Consider the following 18472-nt stretch of genomic DNA (forward strand, 5'->3'; position numbering starts at 1 on the left):
TATACGACATCGTCTATACGCTCAATCCAGATAATCACTTTCTGAAGTCTGCCTTTGAGGTCGCCACAAAGTTGTCAACAATCAAACATCAGACCTAGAGCTCAGAGTTACGTGTCATCGAACAAACATCAGACCTAGAGCTCAGAGTTACGTGTCATCGATCAAACATCAGACCCAGAGCTCAGAGTTACGTGTCATCAATCAAACATCAGACCCAGAGCTCAGGGTTACGTGTCATCAATCAAACATCAGACCCAGAGCTCAGAGTTACGTGTCATCAATCAAACATCAGACCCAGAGCTCAGAGTTACGTGTCATCAATCAAACATCAGACCCAGAGCTCAGAGTTACGTGTCATCAATCAAACATCAGACCCAGAGCTCAGAGTTACGTGTCATCAAACAAACATCAGACCCAGAGCTCAGAGTTACGTGTCATCAATCAAACATCAGACCCAGAGCTCAGAGTTACGTGTCATCAATCAAACATCAGACCCAGAGCTCAGAGTTACGTGTCATCAAACAAACATCAGACTCAGAGCTCAGAGTTACGTGTCATCGATCAAACATCAGACCCAGAGCTCAGAGTTACGTGTCATCGAACAAACATCAGACCCAGAGCTCAGAGTTACGTGTCATCGATCAAACATCAGACCCAGAGCTCAGAGTTACGTGTCATCGATCAAACATCAGACCCAGAGCTCAGAGTTACGTGTCATCGATCAAACATCAGACCCAGAGCTCAGAGTTACGTGTCATCGATCAAACATCAGACCCAGAGCTCAGAGTTACGTGTCATCGATCAAACATCAGACCCAGAGCTCAGAGTTACGTGTCATCGAACAAACATCAGACCCAGAGCTCAGAGTTACGTGTCATCAATCAAACATCAGACCTAGAGCTCAGAGTTACGTGTCATCAATCAAACATCAGACCTAGAGCTCAGAGTTACGTGTCATCAATCAAACATCAGACCTAGAGCTCAGAGTTACGTGTCATCGAACAAACATCAGACCCAGAGCTCAGAGTTACGTGTCATCAATCAAACATCAGACCTAGAGCTCAGAGTTACGTGTCATCAATCAAACATCAGACCTAGAGCTCAGAGTTACGAGTCATCGATCAAACATCAGACCCAGAGCTCAGAGTTACGTGTCATCGAACAAACATCAGACCCAGAGCTCAGAGTTACGTGTCATCGATCAAACATCAGACCTAGAGCTCAGAGTTACGTGTCATCGAACAAACATCAGACCCAGAGCTCAGAGTTACGTGTCATCGATCAAACATCAGACCTAGAGCTCAGAGTTACGTGTCATCGAACCAACATCAGACCCAGAGCTCAGAGTTACGTGTCATCGAACAAACATCAGACCCAGAGCTCAGAGTTACGTGTCATCGATCAAACATCAGACCTAGAGCTCAGAGTTACGTGTCATCAATCAAACATCAGACCCAGAGCTCAGAGTTACGTGTCATCGATCAAACATCAGACCTAGAGCTCAGAGTTACGAGTCATCGATCAAACATCAGACCTAGAGCTCAGAGTTACGTGTCATCGAACAAACATCAGACCCAGAGCTCAGAGTTACGTGTCATCGATCAAACATCAGACCTAGAGCTCAGAGTTACGTGTCATCAATCAAACATCAAACCCAGAGCTCAGAGTTACGTGTCATCAATCAAACATCAGACCTAGAGCTCAGAGTTACGTGTCATCAATCAAACATCAGACCTAGAGCTCAGAGTTACGTGTCATCAATCAAACATCAAACCCAGAGCTCAGAGTTACGTGTCATCAATCAAACATCAGACCTAGAGCTCAGAGTTACGTGTCATCAATCAAACATCAGACCCAGAGCTCAGAGTTACGTGTCATCAATCAAACATCAGACCCAGAGCTCAGAGTTACGTGTCATCAATCAAACATCAGACCCAGAGCTCAGAGTTACGTGTGATCGAACAAACATCAGACCTAGAGCTCAGAGTTACGTGTGATCGAACAAACATCAGACCCAGAGCTCAGAGTTACGTGTCATCGAACAAACATCAGACCCAGAGCTCAGAGTTACGTGTCATCAATCAAACATCAGACCTAGAGCTCAGAGTTACGTGTCATCGAACAAACATCAGACCCAGAGCTCAGAGTTACGTGTCATCAATCAAACATCAGACCTAGAGCTCAGAGTTACGTGTCATCAAACAAACATCAGACCCAGAGCTCAGAGTTACGTGTCATCAATCAAACATCAGACCTAGAGCTCAGAGTTACGTGTCATCAATCAAACATCAGACCTAGAGCTCAGAGTTACGTGTCATCACACAGAGACTTTATTCAGTGAGTTTAAGAGGACAACAGAGGAAGAGCTGGTAACTCTCAGATCTCCCGCACTGAGGGCAGGAGGCTGTAGGTCTGAGTCCAGTAGGACACGTAGTACGATCTCAGGTCGGAGCTGGAGAGAGAGAGGGGGTCGTAAGCAACAACAACAGATAAACACAAACAGATAAACAGATAAACAACAACCGATAAACATAAACAGATAAACAACAACAGATTAACACAAACAGATAAACAGATAAACACAAACAGATAAACAACAACAGATAAACACAAACAGATAAACAAACAGATAAACAACAACATATAAACAAAAACAGATAAACACAAACCGATAAACAACAACAGATAAACACAAACAGACAGGAAGCATTAAACACAGAACCTAACGTCCTCCAACAGTAAACCCTAATCTGTGTCAAAGCTCTGTCTGGTGTCAGAGACTACCAGAGGCCTGTACTACGAAGCTGGTTCAACCTAACCTGGATATGTTTGAGTTACCCGGCTTACCTAATCCAAAATAAACGCGCTCTCGCTAAACTGACCTACGACGCGGGTTATCAAGTGGATCGCTCAAGCCAGCCGTGTCCTATCTAGTTAGGAGCGCGTTCACATGAAAGGGGTGGTATCTGGAGCATTCGACCAATCACAAACATGGAGAAGCGTACTGACAGCGCAGCGTCATACTTCCTGAATGAAAAGTCAACTTTAATATTAGACATATGAAGAAGTTAAACTTTAAACATCCATGACTTAAACACTTGATCCAGGATCAAAGCCACATAGCTGCACCTGCAAGGTGAATACAGCTGGTAACAGAACAAGTGTTTGAATGCGTACATGAACAGGTTTATGATATCACTGCCCCGTCTAAGACACCATCTGACTTTCATTACATTTGACTCGAGTGTTTCCTCAACTTAAAGTGTTGCTTCAAATAATCCTTCTGCATCCAGTATGTGACACTGTGAGTGTTGCACGGCCAGATACGGCTCAGCTGACTCAGATAAGGAGATGATACATTATGATGTGATATGCCGCGGACTGTACTTAATGTTACTCTGATCCGGTTACTTATGTTGTGGCAGATATTTAAGTAAGCCTTCTTAACGCTAATGTTCTAATAGTCAGATTGCTCTGAAGATGGGAGGTGATATTCTATTCATGTTCACGTTCACACAGTCGCTGATTTTTGCCGGCCGTCTTTCCTGCAACGGCAGCTTTTCTGTATTTCCTTTCTCCTGTAATATGACTTGATCGCTTTAAACTCCGCACACTGAGCTCTGATTGGTCAGCAGGCAGTGCTTTCACTGAGTTGAGCTCTTAGCCTGCAACCTAACCTGCTTGGGGCAGGGCCGCCTTAATGCACGGGCTGACCTGGTCTGAAGCCCAGGGGCCTACGGAGATTGGGGGCCTATCATGAGCCAAAAAAAAAATTCAAATTGTTTTATTTTTTATTTCAGTTGTTTATTTTTTATTTTAAATAAACAAAGTCTTGGCTTTCAGAATATGAAACTTTTATTTCCAAAATCACACGATAAATACATTTTTGAAGCTTGTAAAGGGAAGAAGACAGCTCTCCCTCGCCACTCTGCTCTTCCACAGCGCCGCCCCCCTCCCTCCGCTGAAGTTATGAATGTAGGCATATAGTAATCATAACACGGCAGGGTCCGTTACAGTTTGTTTTCATCTGATTTCAAATAAACAAAGTCTTGGCTTTCAGAATATGAAACTTGTTTCGGCAAATCCAGAAGATAAATACAGGTTTGAAGCTTCGGCATAATTACAAGCGGAGAACGGAGTAACTTGACGTCACAGCAGGCAGAACAACAGCATTAAAAAATGATGACTCCGAAACAGTCAGTGGGCACCACTTAACAGCCAATCAGAATGAGAATATGTTTCACATGTGACTCATTCAAATTGCGAGTGATTGAGTGACAGATGAAGGTTGTTTAAGAGGAAATGTCTGAGGGGTGGCGCTCGGAAAAGGGAATTGTTGAGGGAAAAGGAGTTTGGAGACAAGCAGCTATTACACAAAATGCCGAAGCTTACAGGTTATTTTAAACCTGTAAACCAGGATGAGGAGGAGGGACAGATTAGTTCTGTACCGAGCGGCAGCCGGGCCTCGGAGCCAAGTAGGCCGTCTGGTTCTGATAGCGATGGAGTAGCGGGAGAGGAAAAACAGACAGGAGGGACGTTATCTGTTGGAGGAGATGGAGAGGACGACGAGGACTTGCTACGTGGAGGGGAGCCAACGGCAACCGGACAAATACATGAGGGAGGCGGATACGCCATCTGGAGGAGAGGACCAGGCGATACAGGAGGACTAGACGACCCCTACAGCACTGACCCAGGTCTCTGGGGCACCAACATGGACAAACAGGTGCTTCTCTACTGGGTGAAAATGGGTCAAAACAGAGAAGCTGACCTCTCTGCCTCAGAGCGGCAGTACAAGCATCAGAAGAGATACTTCTCCAGAAGCTTATTCAAGCGCAAGCTGGGTAACGGGGAGTATATGCTCAGGGAGTGGCTATGTTACTCACCATCCCAAGGTAGTGTCTTCTGCTTTGCATGCAAACTATTTGGCGATAAGAGAGACACGTCATTTGGCAGCGTGGGATACTCTAATTGGAAGCACGCAAATGAACGGATAGCCGAACATGAAAGCTATGACATGCACGGGAAAGCCATGGTATCCTTCATCAATCAGACAGCTGACCGTGGAACAGTGGATTCAGAACTAAAAAAACAGTTTAATGAGGAGTGTGAGTATTGGACACAGGTGCTGCAGAGGGTTGTCACTGTAGTCAAGTATCTGGCAGAGCGGAGACTTGTTTTTAGGGGCGACAGCCGCAGGTCTGGGGACACCAACAATGGCAACTATTTGGGCAGCATGGAGCTGATCAGTCAGTTTGATCCTTTTTTAAAAGCCCATATTCAGAAATACGGAAATGCCGGCAGAGGAAATCCATCCTACCTCTCACTAAATGTGTGTGAGGAATTCATACAGCTGATGGGACAGGGATTCCTGGATGAAGTCATCAGCAGAGTAAAACTGGCTAAGTATTTCTCTGTCAGTGTGGACTCCACGCCAGATATCACACATGTGGACCAGCTGACATTCATCCTGCGGTACGTATCACCAGAGGGCTGTATAGAGGAGCGTTTTGTCAAATTCCTCCCCATTTCCAGACACACCGGAGAAGCGCTGTTCAATTCAGTAACTGGTGTTTTAGGAGACATGGGCATTGACATGAATAACTGTAGAGGACAGTGTTATGACAATATGCAATATGTCAGGCACATACAAAGGCGTGCAGGCCCGCATCAAACAGATTAACCCACTGGCAGAGTGGGTTCCCTGAGCACCATAATCTGAGCACAAGAGAGGAGGCCAGGGTATTGCATACCAATATGAATAAACTGGAAATTGCACTAATGTGCAACATGTGGAATGCCCTTCTCCAACGTTTCCAGGGCGTGAGCGCTGCACTACAGGCAGTGGAATTGGACCTCTGCAATGCTGTGGATCTAGTCAGGTCATTACGTGAATATGTAGCAGGCCTACGGGATCAGTTTGACAACTTTGAGACAGCAGCAAAGAACATGTCCCCCACCGTGTCCGAAGAGTACAGAGCAGACACTCAACGAAAGAGAAAAAGAAAGATCCAGGCTGATGATTCATCTGAGCCTGAGTGCGAGCTGTCAGGCCGCAGTCGCTTCCGTACATCAGTCTTTATCCGTGTGATTGACCGGCTAGTGTCAGAGCTGGACCGAAGATACCAGTCATATAATGACGTGTGTGAAAACTTCGGGTTTTTAAACAGATTTCACTCGATTTCCCCCCAAGACCTGCGCTCAGCAGCGCGGAGCCTTCAACAAAAATACTCCAGTGACTTGGAAGAGGAATTTGTGGAGGAAGCTGTACACTGCAGGGAGTTGGTACAAAATGAGAAGTTGAGCAGCACGTCTGCAGTGGAGTTACAGAAAATGTTAAGAAGGAGAAAACTCCATCCAGTGTTTCCACACACAGACATAGCTCTACGGCTCTTCCTAACTTTGCCAGTGACCAACGTGAGCGGAGAGCGTTCATTCTCAACACTGGCCTTGGTGAAAAACAGACTGCGCTCAAGCATGCAGCAAGACAGAGTCAGTAACCTCACACTGATGTCAATTGAGCATGGCATTCTTCGTGAGATGGATTTTAAGAACATCATAAAGGCTTTCTCTTCAAAGAAAAGCAGACGGAAGCACTTCTAAAGGGGTAAGGCCATGCTGCACTATTCATTGATCCCAGCCTGCAGGTTCAATGTGCATCGTTCTACTAGGTTTGTGTTAATCCACCGGAGATAATGATCACTCTCATCTACTGATACCTGCCATTGAGGCCATATGTTGCTGTTCATGGTGCTGAATTAGTGATGTGTGTGTGTGTGTGTGTGTGTGTGTGTGTGTGTGTGTGTGTGTGTGTGTGTGTTCAATGGCATTTCCTTTCCTATCAGCACCACAGAACAAACAGCTGCACATAAACAGTCCAGTCCCTGCAAATACTGTTGAATGTGTGTTGCTACAATATGTTGTAGATTCTGTTTTCAGACAGCAGCAGATACAAAAAAAAAGTTAAACTAGAGTGCATGGCTTTATGTAGATGAAGAACTTAAACGTTGTTAGTAACTCAATAACTAAATAAAATAATAGGAGATTATCAATGTGTTACTTTATTATTTGGATGTGCAGACATGAGACTTCCAATGTTATATCGTTCAAGTAATATTTTGTGCAGTAATCCTCAAACCCAATATGGAAACGTTTTTTGTTATAATAGGATTTGGTATTAGCCCAAAAAAATAAAGACTATTTTCGATATGATGAGTCATTAATTGTTGCTGTGATGCAGGTGTGTGTGTGTGTGTGTGTGTGTGTGTGTGTGTGTGTGTGTGTGTGTGTGTGTGTGTGTGTGTGTGTGTGTGTGTGTGTGTGTGTGTGTGTGTGTGTGTGTGTGTGTGTGTGTGTGTGTGTGTGTGTGTGTGTGTGTGTGTGTGTGTGTGTGTGTGTGTGTGTGTGTGTGCGTGTGTGTGTGCGATCACAGAGCCTGCCGAGGCTATAAATGACTTTGATTTGTTGTTTAAATACAATTAAAAAATATATATATATAAAAAAAAAAAAGCAGAGACTACCTGACGGAGGACTCAGCAGAGAGACTACCTGACAGAGGACTCAGCAGAGAGACTACCTGACGGAGGACTCAGCAGAGAGACTACCTGACAGAGGACTCAGCAAAGAGACTACCTGACGGAAGACTCAGCAGAGAGACTACCTGACGGAGGACTCAGCAGAGAGACTACCTGACAGAGGACTCAGCAAAGAGACTACCTGACGGAGGACTCAGCAGAGAGACTACCTGACAGAGGACTCAGCAAAGAGACTACCTGACGGAAGACTCAGCAGAGAGACTACCTGACGGAAGACTCAGCAGAGAGACTACCTGACGGAGGACTCAGCAGAGAGACTACCTGACAGAGGACTCAGCAAAGAGACTACCTGACGGAAGACTCAGCAGAGAGACTACCTGACGGAGGACTCAGCAAAGAGACTACCTGACGGAGGACTCAGCAGAGAGACTACCTGACGGAGGACTCAGCAGAGAGACTACCTGACGGAGGACTCAGCAGAGAGACTACCTGACAGAGGACTCAGCAGAGAGACTACCTGACAGAAGACTCAGCAGAGAGACTACCTGACGGAGGACTCAGCAGAGAGACTACCTGACAGAAGACTCAGCAGAGAGACTACCTGACGGAGGACTCAGCAGAGAGACTACCTGACAGAGGACTTAGCGGCAGACTACCTGACGAAGGACTTAGCGGCAGACTACCTGACGAAGGACTTAGCGGCAGACTACCTGACGGAGGACTTAGCAGAGAGACTACCTGACAGAGGACTCAGCAAAGAGACTACCTGACGGAGGACTCAGCAGAGAGACTACCTGACAGAGGACTCAGCAGAGAGACTACCTGACAGAAGACTCAGCACAGAGACTACCTGACGGAGGACTCAGCAGAGAGACTACCTGACAGAAGACTCAGCAGAGAGACTACCTGACGAAGGACTTAGCGGCAGACTACCTGACGAAGGACTTAGCGGCAGACTACCTGACGGAGGACTCAGCAGAGAGACTACCTGACAGAAGACTCAGCAGAGAGACTACCTGACGGAGGACTCAGCAGAGAGACTACCTGACGGAGGACTTAGCGGCAGACTACCTGACGGAGGACTCAGCAGAGAGACTACCTGACAGAAGACTCAGCAGAGAGACTACCTGACGAAGGACTTAGCGGCAGACTACCTGACGAAGGACTTAGCGGCAGACTACCTGACGGAGGACTCAGCAGAGAGACTACCTGACGAAGGACTTAGCGGCAGACTACCTGACGAAGGACTTAGCGGCAGACTACCTGACGGAGGACTCAGCAGAGAGACTACCTGACAGAAGACTCAGCAGAGAGACTACCTGACAGAAGACTCAGCACAGAGACTACCTGACGGAGGACTTAGCGGCAGACTACCTGACGGAGGACTCAGCAGAGAGACTACCTGACAGAAGACTCAGCACAGAGACTACCTGACGGAGGACTCAGCAGAGAGACTACCTGACAGAAGACTCAGCAGAGAGACTACCTGACAGAAGACTCAGCAGAGAGACTACCTGACAGAAGACTCAGCAGAGAGACTACCTGACGAAGGACTTAGCGGCAGACTACCTGACGGAGGACTCAGCAGAGAGACTACCTGACGGAGGACTCAGCAGAGAGACTACCTGACAGAAGACTCAGCAGAGAGACTACCTGACGGAGGACTCAGCAGAGAGACTACCTGACAGAAGACTCAGCACAGAGACTACCTGACGGAGGACTCAGCAGAGAGACTACCTGACAGAAGACTCAGCAGAGAGACTACCTGACGAAGGACTTAGCGGCAGACTACCTGACGAAGGACTTAGCGGCAGACTACCTGACGGAGGACTCAGCAGAGAGACTACCTGACAGAAGACTCAGCAGAGAGACTACCTGACGGAGGACTCAGCAGAGAGACTACCTGACGGAGGACTTAGCGGCAGACTACCTGACGGAGGACTCAGCAGAGAGACTACCTGACAGAAGACTCAGCAGAGAGACTACCTGACGAAGGACTTAGCGGCAGACTACCTGACGAAGGACTTAGCGGCAGACTACCTGACGGAGGACTCAGCAGAGAGACTACCTGACGAAGGACTTAGCGGCAGACTACCTGACGAAGGACTTAGCGGCAGACTACCTGACGAAGGACTTAGCGGCAGACTACCTGACGGAGGACTCAGCAGAGAGACTACCTGACAGAAGACTCAGCAGAGAGACTACCTGACAGAAGACTCAGCACAGAGACTACCTGACGGAGGACTTAGCGGCAGACTACCTGACGGAGGACTCAGCAGAGAGACTACCTGACAGAAGACTCAGCAGAGAGACTACCTGACAGAAGACTCAGCAGAGAGACTACCTGACAGAAGACTCAGCAGAGAGACTACCTGACAGAAGACTCAGCAGAGAGACTACCTGACAGAAGACTCAGCAGAGAGACTACCTGACGAAGGACTTAGCGGCAGACTACCTGACGGAGGACTCAGCAGAGAGACTACCTGACGGAGGACTCAGCAGAGAGACTACCTGACAGAAGACTCAGCAGAGAGACTACCTGACGGAGGACTCAGCAGAGAGACTACCTGACGGAGGACTCAGCAGAGAGACTACCTGACGGAGGACTTAGCGGCAGACTACCTGACGGAGGACTTAGCAGAGACTACCTGACGAAGGACTTAGCGGCAGACTACCTGACGGAGGACTCAGCAGAGAGACTACCTGACGGAGGACTTAGCGGCAGACTACCTGACGGAGGACTCAGCAGAGAGACTACCTGACAGAAGACTCAGCAGAGAGACTACCTGACGGAGGACTCAGCAGAGAGACTACCTGACGGAGGACTCAGCAGAGAGACTACCTGACGGAGGACTTAGCGGCAGACTACCTGACGGAGGACTTAGCAGAGACTACCTGACGGAGGACTTAGCGGCAGACTACCTGACGGAGGACTTAGCAGAGACTACCTGACGGAGGACTTAGCGGCAGACTACCTGACGGAGGACTTGCTGATCTGGTGGTTGATGTCCAGGTAGACTTGGTGGTTCTTGGTGAAGGCGGGCCAGACAGCCGGGACTCTGCTCTCCCCGTTGCTGGGATCCCTGAGGAGAGACAGCACCTTATTATACTTCCATATCTCTTTCAGATCTTCTTAATATATTCTAAGTCCTTTAAAACCCTTACTCAGTGACCGTAAGGGCTTCACGGAGTGGACAACGTTTGGAGGCCATGCACACCCGTTGACCCCCAACCTTAGGAGATATAAGTCCCTGTCCAATTTGCATACATGACATTGTGAAGTTATGTATTTAAAGTGGACGCACACTTCAAATACATTTCTGCAGTGTCTTGTGTATTTGAAATGTACAGGACTGTCTCTCGACAATGCATTGACGCAGGGAGCTTGGACTGTGGTATAGGCTAGCAAATGATTGGTGTGAAAATGGAGACAATTGGACAATGTCAAGAATGTAGAAGTGCAAAGGTTCCAAACTTGGTACACGGACACATGGGGCCCTTTGGATCACACCCACACATTTTGGGGGCCATGCACGCCTGTTGACCCCATTAACAAACTTGGAAGATATAAGAGTTCCCGCAGTTATGTATTTCACGTGTACTGTGCACTTCAAATACTTACTGCACAACCTCGGGTATGCAAAGTGGACAGAAGCCTTTTTGGAGTCTCTGAGACCAAGTTCCCGTACATCAAAAAATGAACTTTACATATTTGAAATTAAAGTATTGATGGTGACTACACCAAACCAGTTAGTGTGTTTGCATTGCATGCTGGGAGATTACCCGGTCCTGGCAAAGTTGGTCCAGTAGGCGATCATGTACTTTGACAGGTCGCGGTGACGGGGGAAGTAGATCAGCGGCATGGAGAAGGGTTTCCCGAACAGGTACTGTAGGTCCTCGGCGTGCTCTGCCTGCACCCAGCTGGGGAACCCCGGGATGCGAGTCTTCATGGAGAACAGGTAGGAGAAGGTCCGGGCGCCACTGAGGGACCAAACAGAGCAAGGATCACACTCTGGTCCCACTTAAAGGTCCCCTAATTAACTTTACGTTTGTTCTAGTTGTACTGAGGGTTAGGGTTTTATTTGTGTTTTTTAGAGATAGATGAGAGTACTTTCCCTCTGCATCATGGCCCCGCCCCTTTTTTGGGTGAAAACACTCGCTGTTATTTGACTGGCGGTAAATACAGATATGGAGGTTTTCATCACATCCAAAAATGTATAATACTGTGCATTTTGTATCATTGCTCACATTATTGATATTGAAAGGTTTATTGTTATTATTCCTGTTTTTATTTTTCCTCTTTGAATGCAAATTTGACCCCCGCAACATATATGAAAACTCCCCAAATGTTGCACGCGAGTCAGGACTGGTGAAAATTACGATGTGTAATTGGTTCCAGAACTTTAACTCAAAAATAGCTTAGGCCACGCCTACTTTCGTTTTTAACGTGAACTCCCCCCACTTTCACGACAACACATCACTCGCCATGAAACACGATAACGCTGTAACTCCGGTGAAAATTGTCAAAAAGTGCTCAAACTTCACATTACAGTACAGCTATGAAGACGTGAAGACATCTACACGTCATTTTTTAGATTTCGTCAAATGCCGTTGCCATGACAACATAATGCTCGCCATGAAACACGGTTTTCACATAACTTTCTCATGCTCCGAATGGCAAAGAAATTCAAAGGTTTGGTAACGATGCAGCCCTCAATACATCTAAGCGTATTATGGGGTATCATCAAAGGCCATTGTTTATGTTACTGCTGAAACTCCTATAGACATTGTCCGATCGGCCTGAAACTTCCCACGTTTGCTAATGGCCGAGTCCGGAGAAAATCTGCGTGACGTCGACGTGCAGACAACAGCGAATCACTGCTTACAGCTTTAATTAAAATGTGTGACCTTGGAGACTCATCAGTTCAGACACAGCATAAACACTCCTAATTCTAAACCTTGACGTACTCCACAAGCAGAGAAGGCTCATTTGTGGACCATGTACAAAGACTCTGAGTTTTACAACAGATCGTCTGCATACTCTCCATTAGTCACCGTCACTGTAACCAATCTGACCTGGCATTGTTGGCGTGGAGCTGGAGGGCGATCTGAGTGGGAACCAGGAACAGGAAGTCTGTCTCGATGTCGGCGACCGTCTTCTTAATCACCGCCGGGTCCGGATGGGACCCCCAGTTAGACGAGTAAACGCTGAAGGCCGATTCCACGGCAGCGCCCCCCTTCTCTTTAGTGAGACCGGCCAGAAGACCCTGCACACTCTTACTGGGGACAAACAGGACCACAACAAATTCAGAATTAATCTCCAAATATCATAACTTCATTTCTTGAGAGATCAAGGTTTTGTATCTTGCTGACTACTTCGGAGAGGAAGGAAAACAGAAGTATATTATAACGAATGTATTTAGTATAAAAGCAGCACATTGTGTTAGTAGACTCCCATTGTTTTCTAGTGTGTGTCTCTCGTTGGGGTAATTGAAGCTAGAGTTACGTTATGCTTGTCTTGTTAAATATAGGGTTAATTGTCCAAAAGTTTCTCTTATTCCTCTTTTGGACCTGCAGTGAAACTCAGTCTCAGCTTTTTGTATTTAATTGGACGAACATTTGGTCTCCCTCACTCCGGCACACTGGTGCTGATTAAAGGGGGGGATCAACATAAGATCAACATCTATAGAGCTGAGGGTCATCTGAATAGTGATGAAACTTTAAGATGCTGTTTTTGTGGAACAATACTCAAATGCAGAAACATTTACAGAATAAAAAGCAGTGGGCTCCGGACGGAGCCTTGTGGGACCCCAAATGAGAAAAATAACGTTTTCTACATTTTCTGCATGTTTACAGTTGCTATTTCTGATAACAGTTTCAGAAACTTTATTTGTGTTCCTTTAGTCTGGGGTCTGGTCCTGATTGGTCAATAATAAAAGTCCCTAAATCAGGTGTGTAGTGCTGTGGCGTTTGAGAACTCACACAGTTGTGTTGGCAGTTTTCTTGTTGATGGAAGGAACATCGACACCAGCAAAGATGTGTCCGTCCATGCTGTTGACCCCGGCCATGAAGTCGAATTTAGCGGCGTTATGAAACAGTTTACTGGGCTCATCTGGGATAAAGTCCCCGTCGATCACCGGAGAGAACTCAATGAGATCCATAACCGTACCTTCAGAAGGAGAGAGGCTTCACCGTCAGGGTTCACACACTTCAGAAGTTCAAAGACGCTCACACATAGTTCCTTATGTAAATATGCAGTAGTGTTTGGTGTTACAGAGACTCACTTATTTTATTATAATCAAATTCTGTGTTCTGTATCTACCAAAAGTGAATACCTGGCTTGATAGGCCTCAAATCAGTGGGCGGAGCCTCTGACATCCACTCCCTCCTTTACATTGTGTCCCTCACTTTCTCCTCGTCCCTTTTCGTTAACGTGTTTCACGGGAGAAGTAACGGTACTGTTTTCAGACATTTCTGCATTAAGCTATGAACATGTGTGTATGTTGAATTATTTAGTTCTAATTGAATCTGTGCAGGAGTCGAAGTGTGAGGGCGTACAATATAGTAACAACTGATTTGTTGTTCATCTTTTGTCAGAATAAAAGGAGATCGGACCCAACGGTATGCTAACTCTGGTCTGATCCTTCCACAGCACAACGCAGAAACTTACACTTGGTGCCTCAGAAATCTCTGTTCAACTTGAAATCTTTCTTGAGACTTTCTTTAAATAATTTCAGGGGATAAGAAGTTATAGGAACACATCAAAATAAATAGCGGCCACCAAAAAGCCGTGTCATGCAGTGTCTCTTCATTCACATCACATTTGATCGTAACACATGATTTATAATATTGTTTTTTATCACACAGCTCCCACATGTTCTACTGTACGGTATATATTTTAGTTTGACCTTATTTGATCTTAAATATGTTCCTTATTCCTCCAACTTACATGTAATGGATATTCCACTAATTAACATATTAGTTTTTTGTATGTTGTATGATTGTAGCTATTGAGCATAGGACAATAATTGGATCATTAAAAGCCCTTAAGGGGTTAATACTAAAGGTTAAAGAGACTGTGACTCTTTTCAAACACATTGCTGTTAACATTACTGGTATTTTGTCAGGGACCTTTTTTGAAAGTAATATTAGCCTAAAGACAGATTGAAGTTCGACAAATAAACAACAAGAAATGTCCACTTTATCGCCTTCAAATATGTTGCACCAATGCTGGTGTTGGTCTGTGGATATGCAGTCTTTGGTTAATATTGATGTTTCTTTCTGTCTCTTAAAGCTGCCCTGACCTTTTCCCAGTATCAGCAACACGTCGATTTTCCCCGCCATGGTGAGTTTGACAGGGTCGCACTTCTTCAGACATTCGATCATCACGTCTTCATTCATCCTCCAGCAGCCCACCTTAAGAGCAATCTGAGGAAGAGCAGATTCAGTCAATCAATCAATCAATCAATCAATCAATCAATCAATCAATCAATCAATCAATCAATGTTTATTTATATAGCCCAATATCAGAAATGTTACATTTGTCTCAGTGGTCTTCACAGTTTGTACGGAATATCAGTATGACAATACGACACCCTCTGTCCTTAGACCCTCTGTCCTTAGACCCTCACATCGTACAAGGAAACACTTCCAGAGAGAAACCCACAGTTTAAAGAGGAACATGGAGAAACCTCAGGGAGAGCAACAGAGGAGGGATCCCTCTCCCAGGACGGACAGACGTGCAATAGATGCCGTGTGTAAATTAATTAAAGAGGTCTGCAGGACAGTAATGAGGTCTGCAGGACATTAATGAGGTCTGCAGGACATTAATGAGATCTGCAGGACAGTAATGAGGTCTGCAGGACATTAATGAGGTCTGCAGGACAGTAATGAGGTCTGCAGTACATTAATGAGATCTGCAGGACAGTAATGAGATCTGCAGGACAGTAATGAGGTCTGCAGGACATTAATGAGGTCTGCAGGACATTAATGAGGTCTGCAGTACATTAATGAGATCTGCAGTACATTAATGAGATCTACAGGACAGTAATGAGGTCTGCAGGACATTAATGAGGTCTGCAGGACATTAAGGAGGTCTGCAGGACATTATAGAGGTCTGCAGGACATTAAGGAGGTCTGCAGGACATTAAGGAGGTCTGCAGGACAGTAAAGAGGTCTGCAGGACAGTAATGAGGTCTGCATGACATTAATGACGTCTGCAGGACATTAATGAGGTCTGCAGGACACTAATGTGTGGGAGAACATTAATAAGGTTTGCGGGCAGTAATGAGGTCTGCAGGACAGTAATGAGGTCTTTAGGACATTAATGAGGTCTGCAGGACAGTAATGAGGTCTGTAGGGCAGTAACGAGGTCTGCAGGACATCAATGAGATCTGCAGGACATTAATGAGGTCTGCAGGACAGTAACGAGGTCTGCAGGACAGTAATGAGGTCTGCAGGACATTAATGAGGTATGCAGGACAGTAAGGAGGTCTGCAGGACATTAATGAGATCTGCAGGACATTAAAGAGGTCTGCAGGACATTAAGGAGGTCTGCAGGACATTAATGAGGTCTGCAGGACATTAATGAGGTCTGCAGGACATTAATCAGGTCTGCAGGACATTAAAGAGGTCTGCAGGACATTAATGAGGTCTGCAGGACAGTAAAGAGGTCTGCAGGACAGTAATGAGGTCTGCATGACATTAATGACGTCTGCAGGACATTAATGAGGTCTGCAGGACAGTAATGAGGTCTGCAGGACATTAATGAGGTCTGCAGGACAGTAAAGAGGTCTGCAGGACAGTAATGAGGTCTGCATGACATTAATGACGTCTGCAGGACATTAATGAGGTCTGCAGGACACTAATGTGTGGGAGAACATTAATAAGGTTTGCGGGCAGTAATGAGGTCTGCAGGACAGTAATGAGGTCTTTAGGACATTAATGAGGTCTGCAGGACAGTAATGAGGTCTGCAGGGCAGTAACGAGGTCTGCAGGACATTAATGAGATCTGCAGGACAGTAATGAGGTCTGCAGGACATTAATGAGGTCTGCAGGACATTAATGAGGTCTGCCGGACAGTAATGAGGTCTGCAGGACATTAAGGAGGTCTGCAGGACATTAATGAGGTCTGCAGGACATTAATCAGGTCTGCAGGACATTAAAGAGGTCTGGAGGACATTAATGAGTTCTGCAGGACAGTAAAGAGGTCTGCAGGACAGTAATGAGGTCTGCATGACATTAATGAGGTCTGCAGGACACTAATGTGTGGGAGAACATTAATAAGGTTTGCGGGCAGTAATGACGTCTGCAGGACAGTAATGAGGTCTTTAGGACATTAATGAGGTCTGCAGGACAGTAATGAGGTCTGCAGGACATTAATGAGGTCTGTAGGACATGAATAAGGTCTGCGGACAGTAATGAGGTCTGCGGACAATAATGAGGTCTGCAAAACATTAATGTGTGTGAGGACCTTCTTGGTGAGACCCATGGGGTTCTTCTGCAGAGCCCAGGGGCTGAGGGCCACGCCGCCCTGAGAGATTGCCCTGCGGAACAACCCTTTACTGTGGGGGGACAGCATCTGAGGGACAGAGAGAGAAGAACAACTCTTTACTGTGGGGGGACAGCATCTGAGGGACAGAGAGAGAAGAACAACTCTTTACTGTGGGGGGACAGCATCTGAGGGACAGAGAGAGAAGAACAACTCTTTACTGTGGGGGGACAGCATCTGAGGAACAGAATAAGACAGAATAGAGGAGGAGTTTCTCTCATCACTCGTTAAAAGCATGACTTACAGAAAGAGATGTTACCAACAAAAGGAAAAGGGTTATTTGCACCCCAGTAGATCATACCATGCACTGTCATGTATTGTTTGTTTATTTTCTGAGGATTATTCAGATATGTTTTACATCTTTCACATTATTTAGAAGCATTTTAACTTCTGACCTGGAAGCTGACACTGGCGGCTCCAGCTGACTGTCCGAACAGGGTGATATTGTCGGGGTTTCCTCCGAACGCTGCGATGTTCCTGCGGACCCAGGAGATGGCAGCGTGCTGATCCCACAGAGCGTAGTTTCCTAAGAGGGAGCCAACGTGAAACTAAAACTTTAAAAGCTACGCTAAAGGAGGCTAATGTTTGGCTATAAAGGAACTACAGCACGGTCACATGACTTCACGTCACCACCGCTAAGCTAAAGGAGGCTAATGTTGGGCTATAAAGGAACTACAGCACGGTCACATGACTTCACGTCACCACCGCTAAGCTAAAGGAGGCTAATGTTGGGCTATAAAGGAACTACAGCACGGTCACATGACTTCACGTCCCCACCGCTAAGCTAAAGGAGGCTAATGTTGGGCTATAAAGGAACTACAGCACGGTCACATGACTTCACGTCCCCACCGCTAAGCTAAAGGAGGCGAATGTTGGGCTATAAAGGAACTACAGCACGGTCACATGACTTCACGTCCCCACCGCTAAGCTAAAGAAGGCTAATGTTGGGCTATAAAGGAACTACAGCACGGTCACATGACTTCACGTCACCACCGCTAAGCTAAAGGAGGCTAATGTTGGGCTATAAAGGAACTACAGCACGGTCACATGAATTCACGTCACCACCGCTAAGCTAAAGGAGGCTAATGTTGGGCTATAAAGGAACTACAGCACGGTCACATGACTTCACGTCACCACCGCTAAGCTAAAGGAGGCTAATGTTGGGCTATAAAGGAACTACAGCACGGTCACATGACTTCACGTCACCACCGCTAAGCTAAAGGAGGCTAATGTTGGGCTCTAAAGGAACTACAGCACGGTCACATGACTTCACGTCACCATCGCTAACAAAAACACATTCAGAGAACCATTGACCTCCAGACCAGGGGACAGGAAGTCATATTGAGTCATGACAGAGTTTGAGGACTCGTTCATGGACCTCTCTTTTGGT

At 46.2% G+C, this 18472-nt stretch overlaps 1 protein-coding gene across 1 annotated transcript in view; it reads right to left on the bottom strand.

Moving 5' to 3' along the window:
* Window positions 1-2301: 2301 nt before the first annotated feature.
* The window catches only part of LOC307044725 (bile salt-activated lipase-like), an 18229-nt gene continuing 2058 nt past the window's right edge, over window positions 2302-18472 (bottom strand). Inside the window, exons 5-12 of the mRNA XM_079690026.1 lie at window positions 17478-17608; window positions 17005-17112; window positions 14837-14960; window positions 13515-13701; window positions 12609-12812; window positions 11316-11513; window positions 10508-10615; window positions 2302-2452 (exon numbers count right to left, since the gene is read on the bottom strand). Of these exons, the coding sequence (XP_079546152.1) occupies window positions 2377-2452; window positions 10508-10615; window positions 11316-11513; window positions 12609-12812; window positions 13515-13701; window positions 14837-14960; window positions 17005-17112; window positions 17478-17608 (1136 nt within the window). The 3' untranslated portion in view covers window positions 2302-2376. The remainder of the gene's footprint in view (window positions 2453-10507; window positions 10616-11315; window positions 11514-12608; window positions 12813-13514; window positions 13702-14836; window positions 14961-17004; window positions 17113-17477; window positions 17609-18472) is intronic.

Source organism: Notothenia rossii (genome assembly GCF_949606895.1).
Source record: "Notothenia rossii genome assembly, chromosome: 6".
NCBI lineage: Eukaryota > Metazoa > Chordata > Actinopteri > Perciformes > Nototheniidae > Notothenia > Notothenia rossii.